Consider the following 12,890-nt stretch of genomic DNA (forward strand, 5'->3'; position numbering starts at 1 on the left):
TCCTTGTACTGTTTTCTGCATTCTTTCAAGTTTAGCAACATCTTTTCTATAGCATAGAGACCAGAATTAAATGTCGTATTCCAGAAGTGGCCCAACCAATGACATCTCAACTCCTATACTCAATGGATTCACCAATAAAGGAAAGTGTACCAAACCTTTCACTACTCCATCTACCTGTGACTCAGACCTGCAAGGAACTGGGATCCTGCACCCCTAGGTACCTTTGTTTGGCAACACTCCCCAGAACCCTACCGTTAAGTGTATAAGTCCTGGCCTGATCTGCCTTACCAAAATGCAACACCTCACATTTATCTAAATTAAACTCCATCTGCCATTCCTCAGCCCTTTGGCCCATCTAATCAAGGTCTCAATATACTCTAAAATAGTCTTCTTCACTGTCCACTACACCTCCAATTTTGGTATCATCTGCAAACTTACTAACCATTCCTCCTATATTCACACCCAAATCATTTATACAAATGATAAAAAGCAGTGGATCATTGCAGCACACCGCTGGTCATAGGCCTTCAGTTTGAAAAACAACCCTCCACCATCACTGTCTTCTCCTTCTTCCATCAGTGGAAGTTGTAGTGATTGTACTGAAGTCAGCCAGTTGGATCTCATAGAATATGAGCTCCCTCACTGGGGCTGTTAATTTGGTCCAATCAGAGAGCCCTGGCTGACAGATATAAACAAAGTGTCAGACATCCTGACACTCTTGAGAGCTGGCTCTGAGGAATCTGGATCACCGTCAAGGACTATCCACATGTAAATAAAGGGTGACTTGGTGATGGCATACCGGCCTCTGTGGAATTATTTCAGAAGTATCTTGGTTTCATTCCACCTTGGTTAGTTATGATTATTATAAAATCATATTGTGCAAAAGGTTCTAACTTAATCTGTTGTGCCTGTGCTGGCTGTCCAAAAGAGCTACCCAATCTGTCCAACTTCTTACATTTAGATTGTTCTGGAACCACACAAATGTGGATATGTGTTAAAGATGGGCATTGACTTAGTCTCTATACCTGTACTCCATATACCCCGGTCATCATTATCACACCAATCTCAACCTTGAAGAATAGGACTTTGAAAAAATTGTGTAAGCAAAATAGGGTAAAGTAACATGGATTGATGAAACTGTTCAATACACTTTACTTCTTGCATCATTGAGTGAGCCTGGAAATTAAACTGAAACTCCCAAAGGGAACTGACTCTGTGAGTGACAAAGTGCTGGTGACAACCATTGACAGTATGTCATGTTACAGCAATACAACAGCGCCATTTACTGGCAGCAACGTTTCACTACATGGACAAGGAATTTACGATGAACTTGCACTGACACTTTTCGTTGAGTTGTCAATTGTGCTGCTGAAGGAGGGAAATAAAAGCTAATTGAAGACCATTTACCATCTGGTCCAATTTCCAATAAGGAAGTGAATTCTAACTAAATTAGATCATTACAAAAAATATTAAGTACACCATTCACGTAATTCAATACTTTTGAAACTAAATCCTTAGAAAAATTGGCAGATGTGCTTTGACACTAAAAAGTCACCTTTTCTCTCCACATGTATACTTAATTACTTTCAATGAGAGTCAACTGATGTATTAAATGATCGCCACCATTATTTTCCATAAGATGCTGTTTACTATGTCTGGCCATTACATACATTGCCACAGTGATAAAGCTACAAGACAGTAAGTACAAAAATTTGTATTATTTTCAGGAAAAGATAGTGGAATTCCTCCCCATCCTTTTTCCTATTTTGAAAGCAGCGATGTATCCTGGGGTCATGGGCTTCATGATGCTCAGACACCTTTATGCCTGAGTCTGCACAGAGAGCATCAGTGAGCTATTCAGCCACTGCAACTCATTCAATCTGGAAAACTCAGAAGCCTGACCTTCTCAGACAAGGATGCTGAGTTCATATATAGTACACTACCCTAAAATTACCTTAATAAAAATTGACTGCTGGGTGACCACAACTAGAAAGTTAGATCCATACACTTCACTACTGACTGTGTATTAACCCGACTTGAGATAAAGAGCATACTCAGAGGAAATGGAGTTTGCTTAGGCCATTATCTGATCCTCACCCCATTTCCTTCAGATTGTGAGTCAGTCAATGTTGCACAATAGTACATTTCAATTCGCCTTATTGTCTCCTTAACCCTGACCCATTCTCCAACCAAATCTTATGACAAATATACCAAATATTATTTGCACTATGGTTATTTTTAGAATAGCCTGTAGAAGTAAATAGCTCACTGTTTGTATTTTTATGATCAAGAAATTGACAAATCATACCTTCACAGTCCAGTTTGGTATACTGTATAAAAATACTCTCTGGTTGTGAGTTTGTTAGATATTATCTTAAAGATTACAACCAGCCCAATGCACCCTGTGGTCTGGACCAAGGAGAAAAAGGAAATTATGAAGTTGGTCATAAAAATGTTTCAGTCCCAGATGCCCAACGTACCGAAGGTGGAGGTGAACTTCTTCCGATCAGCGGAACATTTTCATAGCGAGGGTTTCCACCAAATAGCACAGTGTTATTCCTGTGTGGGAGAATAGAAATTATGTGACAATTTTTATAGTAAATACAAACATTTCCAGAATCACACTATCAGTTATGGTTCCTGAATATGATTATGGCTTTGTTGAACTGTTTACAAAAAAAGTTTCATGTATACACCATCTGCTGCAAAAGACACTGGACAGGTAGAAAATTTAACAGTACAACCTTTAGTCATTGCAGTTTACATGGCACCAATTAATTCTTATTATATATTTAACTTCCAGTAATAAGACCAGTGACAATGCCACAGACTGCCGTGTTCATAATGATCAGACATACTAGATTTCTTGTTTTGTTGGAACAAAATCTTTTTAATTGAATAATGCATTCTAACTGAGAAACATTGGAAATCAATTTCTGCTCCAGTCAATGGCTGTTTTAAATTGGAGTTAAAGTCATTATACCACCTTTTTTTTCCAAGTCAGTCTTCGTGTATATTGTGCTACACGTGAGCACAGAATTAAACTTGAAACTAAAATTGCAACCTGTAACATATCTTGAAATGGTCAGATAGTTTGCTCATTTATGATAGAACACAACACATTTCAGCACTAACACAAAGTCTGAATGTGTATTTAAACCGGATTAGATTACTTACTTACAGTGTGGAAACAGGCCCTTCGGCCCAACAAGTCCACACCGACCCTCCGAAAAGCAACCCACCCAGACCCATTCCCCTACATTTACCCCTTCACCTAACACTACGGGCAATTTAGCATGGCCAATTCACCTAACCTGCACATTTTTGGACTGTGGGAGAAAACCGGAGCACCGGGAGGAAACCCACGCAGACACGGGGAGAATGTGCAAACTCCACACAGACAGTTGCCTGAGGCGGGAATTGAACCTGGGTCTCTGGCACTGTGAGGCAGCAGTACTAACCACTGTGCCTCCGAGCCGGAAGAATTGGAATGGAGGATAAGACTCCAGCCAGATTTTGTTCAGTCTCTGTACTCACATGTATTCCGGTGCAGGCGCTGTGGTGCCTGTTTGACTGGGGTTTGTGTTTGCAGGTGGATGGAGACTGGTCTGACTGCCCAAACTACTGTTGAAACTGCAAAAACTGTGGACTTGGCCTCGAGTTGGGTTATGGGCTGCAATGCGACGGGCCTGAGGGTTAAAAGGATCTGCCTCATCAATGTCATCATAATCCCGATCTCTGAAACAGAAAAGGAGCTCATTTAATCCAGCAGCTGTGCTGCCCCAGCTCATTACTAAGAACAGACTCCGATTATTGTTCTTTTTACTTATATGGCTGTTATAAATTATACTTCATCATCCAAATATAAATGCACTTTTTTTTAACTTTCACAATGGCTCATTTTACTTCTTATGAAGCAAATATTACTAAAAGAATGTAGTTTGTTGAAGCTTTTTAATTTTCACTGATTAAGTTCACTTGCCAATCAGTGTGCTCTGCTCATGAAGTATTTTAAAAAGTTTCATTTTACTTCTGTGATTCTTTAAAATTGTCCTGCTGAGCAGAAATGAAAAGCTTCAAAAAAAGTGATTTCTATTTTATAGATTTAGATTTTATTGTCACATATACTCAAGTGAGGGGTACAAGTGTACAGTGAAAAGTGTACAATGCCACCACACATGGTTCTTAGGGACAATACACCTCGGCACAACATTTTCATTGCAGAAGTAGAAAGATACAGATACAAGTTAAAGTGTTCAGCATTACAGACTTCTCAGTATTGAAGTGGAAAAATAAAGAAACAAAGTCAAAACATCAAACAGCAATATTCAAGCACTGCACTATCAAATGACTCTACTGTCCATTAAGTAAATTAAAATTTAAGTGCTACTGTTTTCTACAATAAAAACAGCAATAAGATTTTCTGAACTTATAAAACCAGATGTTGCATATATTCGAAATAAGTTGCAATATATTGACTGGAGATACTTAAAAAACAGGGCTAACCACAATAGTATTTAGTTCAGAGGATGGGTGGAGTTATTTCTTCTGCAAATTTGACGATAACCTGCTCACGATTTGCTTTGCCTGCTCATGTGTCGAGTGCTGTACTGAGTTATCAGAACGATGTTGAGGTTTTTGAGAAGGTGCAGTGCAGGTTCACTGCAGTTTCCTAGAAATATGAAGAGTGACTTGAGAACAACTGGTTTTCTTTTCCCCCAAACACCACAAATTGGGCCATGGTATGACACAAATGTGCAAAGATGGGATTGAGACATGGAAGAGGCAAATGGTTTCTGGTCAGTGTCGGGGGATCAGGGTGAGAACTATAACCTTAAGCTGATATAGGAGAGATGTAAGACAGAAAACAAGGAAACTTTCCTTATGAAGAGCCTTGAGCCCATGGAAATCATTGAAATGGATAGCAGTTGAAACAGAAAATGTATCATCCTTCAGGTTTAGATTGAATAAATAGATGAAAGAAGAGAGGGTAAATAGATACGGATCAAGAATAGGTAATAGGTAACCTGAACAGTAAGCTTGCAGATGAAGACTGGGGAGCTGTGGATACTGAGGAAGACTGCCATACGATACAGCAGGATATAGAGGTTTGGGCAGAGAAATAGCAGATGGGGTTTAATTGGGACAAATGCAAGGTGATGCATTTTGGAAGATCCAATGCAGGAGGGAACTATATCGTAAATGTCAGAACCCTTAGTAGCATCAACATACAAAGGGTGTACAGATCCATGGTTCCCTGAAATTGGCCAAATAAATGGAAAAGGTGGTCAAGAAGGCGTATAGAGTCATAGAGATGTACAGCATGGAAACAGACCCTTCGGTCCAACCCGTCCATGCTGACCAGATATCCCAACCGAATCTAATCCCATTAGCCAGCATTTGGCCCATATTCCTCTAAATTCCTATTCATATACCCATCCAAAAGCCTTTTAAATGCTGTAATTATACCAGCCTCCACCACTTCCTCTGGCAGCTCATTCCATACACGCACCTCTATCTGAGTGAAAAAATTGCCCCTTAGGTCCCTTTTATATCTTTCCCCTCTCACCCTAAACCTATGCCCTCTAGTTCTGGACTCCCCACCTCAGGGAAAAGACTTTATCTATTAACTCTATCCATGCCCCTCAATGTTTTATAAACCTTTAGAAGATCACCCCTCAGTCTCCGATTCTGCAGGGAAAACAGCCCCAGTTTATTTAACCTCGCCCTCTAGCTCAAACCTGGCAACATCCTTGCAAATCTTTTCTTAACCTTTTCAAGTTTCATAATGTTCTTCCAATAGGAAGGACCAGGATTGCAAGCAATATGCCGAAAGTGGACTAACCAATGTCCTGTACAGCCACAACATGACTTGCCAACTGCTATACTTGATGCTCTGATTCATAAAGGAAAGCAAACTAAATGCCTTCTTCAATATCCTATCTACTGGCGACTCTACTTTCAAGGAACTATGAACCTGTACTCCAAAGTCTCTTTGTTCAGCAACATTCCCAGGACCTGACCATTAAGTGTATAAGTCCTGCTCTGATTTGCTTTTCCAAAATGCAGCACCTTGCATTTATCTAAATTAAACTCCAATAGCCACTCCTCAGCCCATTGGCCCATCTGATCAAGATTCCATTGTACTCTGTGGTAACCTTCTTTGCTATCCACTCCACCTCCAATTTTGGTGTAAACTGCAAAATGACTAACTATACCTTCTATGTTCACATCCAAATCATTTACATAAATGACAAAAAGCAGTAGATCCAGCACCGATCCTTGTGGCACTCCCTCCACCACCACCCTCTGTCTTCTACCTTCGAGCCAGTTCTGAATCCAAATGGCTAGTTTGCCCTGTATTCCATGCGATCAAACCTTGCTAACCACCCACCTATGAAGAACCATGTTGAACGCCTTACTGAAGTCCATATAGATCACATCCACCACTCTGCCCTCATCAATCCTTTTTGTTACTTCTCCAAAAAGTTCATGAAACATGATTTCCCATGCACAAAGCCATGTTGACTATCCCTAGTCAGTCCTTGCTTTTCAAAATATATGAAAATCCTGACCCTCAGGATTGCCTTCAACAAATTGCCCACTACCGATGTCAGGCTCACCAGTCAATAGTTCCCTAGCTTGTCCTTACCACCCTTCCTAAACAGTGGCACCACGTTAGCCAACCTCCAGTCTTCCGGCACCTCACCTGTGACTATCGATGATACAAATATCTTAGCAAGAGGCCCAGCAATCACTTTCCTAGCTTCCCACAGAGTTCTAGGGTACACCTGATCAGGTCCTGGGGATCTATCCACCCTCATTCATTTAAAGACATCCAGCACCACCTCCTCTGTAAAATGGACATTTTTGAAGATGTTACCATCTATTTCCCTACATTCTATATCTTCCATGTCCCCTCTACAGTAAAAACTGATGCAAAGTACTTGTTTAGTATCTCTCCCACCTCCTGCACACAAAGGTCGCCTTGCTGATTTTTGAGTGGCCCTATTCTCTCCTGAGTCACCCTTTTGTCCTTAATATATTTATAAAAGCACTTTGGATTCTCCTTAATTCTATTTGCCAAAACTATCTCATGTCCCCTTTTTCCCCACCTGATTTCCCTCTTAAGTATACTCCTACTGCCTTTGGATTCTTCTCAGGATTCAATTGATTTCTCTTGTCCACACCTGACAAATGCTTCCTTCTTTTTCTTAATCAAAACCTCAATTTCTTGAGTCATCAAGCATTCCCTACCACCTACCAGCCTTATCTTTCACCCTAAGAGGAATATTACTTTCTTGGACTCTCGTTATCTCATTTTCCAGCCATCCCTTTATCTGCAAACATCTGCTCCCAATCAGCTTTTGAAAGTTCTTTCCAAATAACATCAGAATTAGCCTTCCTCCAACTTAGAACTCAACTTTTAGATCCAGACTATCCTTCTCCAGCATTATTTTAAAACAAATAGAATTATGATCCCTGGCCCCAAAGTGCTCCCCCACTACCACCTCAGTCACTGCCCTGCCCTATTTCCCAAGAGTAGGTGACGTTTTACACCTTCTCTAGTCCATACATCCACATACTGAATCAGAAAAATGTTCTTGTACACAGAACAAATGCCTCTCCATCTAAACCCTTAACATTATGGCAGTCCCAGTCTATGTTTGGAAAGTTAACATCCATAGCATACTTGCCTTCATCAGTCAGGGTACAGAGTCTAAAAAATTGGCAAGTCAAGGTGTAGCTGTGTAGGACTTTAATTAGGCTACATTTGGAATATTGTGTACAGTTATGGTTGCTACACTACAAGAAGGATGTGGAAGCTTTGAAGACGGTACAGAAACAGTTTACCTTGATATTGCTTGGTTTGTAGGGTATTAGCTGAGGAGAGATTGGTCAAACTTCGTTTGTTTTCACTCGAACATCAAAGAATGAGAGGTGACTTGATAGGATTTCACAAAATCATGAGACATAGATAAAATGGATAGTCAGAATCTTTTCTCTTGGGCAGAAATGTGAATTACAAGGGACATAGGTTTGGAGGGATTAGGTTTAAGGCAATGTGAAAGACAAGTTTTGTTGCAAAGGGCAGTAAGTGCCTGTAATGTGCTGCCAGAAGAGGTGGAGGTGGATAATTAAGAGGCATCTTGACATATATATGAATAGGCAGGGAATAGAGGATATGGACAGTGAACAGGCAGTAGGTTTTTAGTTAAGGCAGGCATCATTTGTCGGTGCAGGGTTGGTGGGCCAACGGACCTGTTCCTGTGCTGTACTGTTCTTTGTAACCCTGACTAGAACTATATACTTGTGCTGGGCTAAATGGCAAAACAGGGCTCAAGTCCCACTTGATCCAGAGGTGAACACTTTGATTAGATAAATAAATTAAATAAAAATTAAAAATTAAATGGCAAAACAGACTTTGTGCCAGATGATCCATTTTCGTGATTCTGAATTTGTATATCCATTCCAATACATGATGATAAATTTTGGTCCTTTGAAACAATCTGTGCCAGTTTAGCAATTTTACATAAACTGCATTTCTCTCTTCTAGCTCAATACACTACTTAAATTCCTCACTCTCGACTTTATTTTCTGAAATACTTCCAGTCTAGTTACAAGTTAAAGGTAGCTGAATGAGCTAACATTTTAGACAAGGTCATTGAATGCAGTGAAAGTCAGCTGGTTATTATAATTACAATTTCAATACTTCGCCTCACACTGTAACACTCCCAGCTAGCTGGGTCCATCTGGTCATAGTCATAGAGATGTACAACATGGAATCAGACCCTTCGGTCCAACCGACCAGATATCCCAACCCAATCTAGTCCCACCTGCCAGCACCCGGCCCATATCCTTCCAAACCCTTCCTATTCATATACCCATCCAAATGCCTCTTAAATGTTGCAGTTGTGCCAGCCTCCACCACATCTTCTGGCAACTCATTCCAAACACGTATCACCCTCTGTGTGAAAAAGTTGTCCTGTAGGTCTCTTTTATATCTTTCCCCTCTCACCATAAACCTATGCCCTCTAGTTATGGATCCCCCAACCCCAGGGAAAAGACTTTGCCTATTTACCCTATCCATGCCCCTCATAATTTTGTAAACCTCTATAAGGTCACCCCTCAGCCTCCGACACTCCAGGGAAAACAGTCCTAGCCTGTTCAGCCTCTCCCTATAGCTCAAATCCTTCAACCCTGGCAACATCCTTGTAAATCTTTTCTGAACCCTTTCAAGTTTCACAACATCTTTCCGATAGGAAGGAGACCAGAACTGCATGCAGCATTCCAACGGTGGCCTAAACAATGTCCTGTACAGCCACAACATGACCTCCCAACTCCTGTACTCAATACGCTGACCAATAAAGGAAACCATATCAAATGCCTTCCTATCCTATCCTATCTACCTGCGACTCCACTTTCAAGGAACTATGAATCTGCACTCCAAGGTCTCTTTGTTCAGCAACACCCCCTAGGACCTTACCATTAAGTGTATAAGTCCTACTAAGATTTGCTTTCCCAAAATGCAGCACCTCGCACTTATCTGAATTAAACTCCATCTGCCACTTCTCAGCCCATTGGCCCATCTGGTCCAGATCCTGTTGTAATCTGAGATAACCCTCTTCGCTGTCCACTACACCTCCAATTTTGGTGTCATCAGCAAACTTACTAACTGTACCGCTTATGCTCGCATCCAAATCATTTATGTAAATGACAAAAAGTAGAGGGCCCAGAACCTATCCTTGTGGCACTCCATTGGTCACAGGCCTCCAGTCTGAAAAACAACCCTCCATCACCACCCTCTGTCTTCTACTTTTGAGCCAGTTCTGTATCCACACGCTATTGAATAACAATGTACATTTCACCCAAACAGCTTTTTTTTGACAGTGCCCCTTCCTCTGGGCTGGCAGGTCTGGGTTCAAGTCCCTTCTGCACAAGAAGTGAGTCAGAACATACTGGTTAAAAGTTACTTTTTATACTGCAACTACATTTTCTTCTCTCATCTGGGGTGAATAATCTGTTTTCATGTTACTGTTTTTTATTGTTCATTCATGGGATGAGGCCAGCATTTATTGTGCAAGTTAAAGAAGGCTACCACAATATTTTGAAACTTTATTGCTGGAACAGCACAGCAGGTCAGGCAGCATCCAGGGAACAGGAGATTCGACGTTTCGGGCACAGGCCCTTCTTCAGGAATGGCTGATTCCTGAAGAAGGGCCTGTGCCCGAAACGTCGAATCTCCTGTTCCCTGGATGCTGCCTGACCTGCTGTGCTGTTCCAGCAATAAAGTTTCAACTTTGATCTCCAGCATCTGCAGACTTCACTTTCTCCTACCACAATATTTTGTATTGTGAGGCACAGAGATGCCCTTTATAAATCAGACTATACTCCTTAAAGTTCTATTTCTTAATTAATTATAATAATTATCAGTGGGAAATATTGATAATATCACCAGACTGACAATCCAGAGGGTACTGGCTAATACTTGGGGGACCTGGCAGTTGTTGGAACTTAAAATCCAAACATTAAACACGGATTCAAAGCTAGTGTCAGTGATAGTGACCTTGACATCATTATTGGTTCTTACAAAAATCCACTTGGTTCACTTGGTCCTTTAGGGAAGGAAATCTGCCATCCTTACATAGTCTGACCTAATGCAAATCCAACTCCAATGGAATCTGTTTGACTCTCAACAGCCCAATGAAATGGCTGAGCTAGCCATTCAGTTCAAGGGCAATTACGAATTGCGAACAAATGGTATCCCATCTAAGAATATCAATTGAGGCTTCTTACAGTCCTTCATCACTCACTCAGTATGCTATTATTCACCAGCTGTAAAATGCTGTACTGTTACGTCACCCGAAACCATCTTTGTTCAGTGATAATTTATAGTATTATCAACCAAATACGGTATTTGGGGATCAGATTGTTACACATGGTGTCCACAGTGTTTAAGAATTTCCTAAGCTATGCTTGATTGCTTGGGTGGACGTTTTTAATAGACACACCATTTGCAACAAGACACTTTGTCCAATCATATTGAACATTGCAGAATGTATTGCAATTAAGGATAAAACAATTTCTTTAAGCAAACTGCATTTACATTGCAATATCTCAATCAGGAAAATCTTCTACTACCTTTTAACATATAAAATCCCTGAACATATACAGAGATGGCTCCCTAACTATTGGAAAGGAATGTAAACAATTCCTTTTTTACATAACTGAACTACAACATGAAAATAGAATGGCTCAACCAGTTCACATTAATGATTATCCTACAAGGATCAGCAGACATAATCCCATTGTCTCTTTGGATTGTTGTGCACAGTTTTGGTCTCTTTTTCTGAGGAAGGATGTTCTACCTAAGAAAGGAATGCAACAAAGGCTTACCAGACTGATTCCTGAGATAGCAGGACTGAAATATAAAGAGAGACTGGATCAGGAAAGGATTTCATTGAAACCTACCGAATTCTAACAGGACCAGACAGGCTAAACACGGGAAAGATGTTTCCAATAACAAGGGAGTCCAGAATTAGAGATCTGGTTCACAGTCTAAGGATACAGGTTAGGCCATTTAGGTCTGATATGAAATAAGGAGTTATAGTTCTTAGGGCTAAAGGATCAAAGGGTATGGAAGCTGAAATAGAATGATCAGCCATGATCATAATGAATGGTGAAGCAGGCTTGAAATGCTGAATAGCCTATTCCTGATCTTATTTACATGTTTCTATGTGTCTATTCTGTTTGTGTATCCCTCGTTCTCTTCTTCAACGACTGCTAAGTTTGCTGGATAGGTGGTTTGCAACGCAGGATGATGCCACAAACATGGGTACAATTCCTGCACCAGCTGAGATAACTCTGTGGCACTCAAACTCTCCCCTTGCCGAAGGCATGGTGAATTTCTCCAGCAATTTCTGTCTTTGTTTAAGCATTCTTAAATGTTGACATGGTTTCTGTTTTATCATCAACTCATTGAGCTAGTCTATTCCACAACCTCAACCTGTTGTGTGTAAAGGTTTTCTCCTACTCTCTGTCCAACATCTTTTATGTGCAATCTATGTTCTTGGTGCCTTGTCCTCGGTCCCTCAATCTTTCGCAACAGTGTGTTTTCACTGGTTCTGTCCCATTCCTCATGATGTTAAACATTTTTATCAACTCATTATGAAGAGAAAGAGGTAGAAAGTTTAACTTCCTTTGCATGTGACACTCTTCAAAATCAGTACATAACACAAGATGGTGTGGCATTTACCTGATTACTAAGTGGTTACAAGCACAAGATATTGCACAGATCATGGCACAAAACGCAACTGCAGCCAGGATAGAAAAAAGTGAAAGGTAGAGTAATCCCTCAACCCCATCGTAACATACACCAATTAGGGCATCCAGATAGTCCTATAGAGAAACAAAGAGAAAACCATGTTAGGAAATGCAACCCCATACAGAATTTGATGAGTCAACCTGCACCAACTTAGCAGTACAGTACAATGTTACTGGATCAGAGAAAAAGGCATTCCAAGTCCTAGTTATGGTGTTATACATATTTTTTAAAAACACAAAGGCTTATTTTAACTGGTCAAAGGAAAGAAAACAGGTGGCCAACTCACTGCTGCCCATTTCCTACTCATAAAGTCAGAGAGATGTACAGCACAGAAACAGACCCTTCAATCCAGCTTGTCCATGTTGACCAGACATCTGAACCTAATCTAGTCCCATTTTCCAGCACTTAGCCCATATCCCTCCAACTCTTCCTATTCATCTATCCATCCAGATGCCTTTTAAATGTTGTAATTGTAAAAGCCTCCACCACTTCTTCTGGCAGCACATTCCATACATGCACCACCCTGTGTGTGAAAAAGTTGCTTTTTTGGTCCCTTTTAAATTTT

The 12,890-nt window shown here is 40.6% G+C and overlaps 1 protein-coding gene across 1 annotated transcript in view; it reads right to left on the reverse strand.

Moving 5' to 3' along the window:
• The window catches only part of ttyh2 (tweety family member 2), a 145,013-nt gene that overhangs the window by 18,129 nt on the left and 113,994 nt on the right, over positions 1-12,890 (reverse strand). The window contains exons 11-13 of the mRNA XM_043714740.2: positions 12,257-12,399; positions 3,538-3,738; positions 2,481-2,559 (exon numbers count right to left, since the gene is read on the reverse strand). Of these exons, the coding sequence (XP_043570675.2) occupies positions 2,481-2,559; positions 3,538-3,738; positions 12,257-12,399 (423 nt within the window). The remainder of the gene's footprint in view (positions 1-2,480; positions 2,560-3,537; positions 3,739-12,256; positions 12,400-12,890) is intronic.

Source organism: Chiloscyllium plagiosum, unplaced genomic scaffold (genome assembly GCF_037043375.1).
Source record: "Chiloscyllium plagiosum isolate Xiang-an unplaced genomic scaffold, Cpla_swu_hap1 HiC_scaffold_25, whole genome shotgun sequence".
NCBI classification, from domain to species: domain Eukaryota; kingdom Metazoa; phylum Chordata; class Chondrichthyes; order Orectolobiformes; family Hemiscylliidae; genus Chiloscyllium; species Chiloscyllium plagiosum.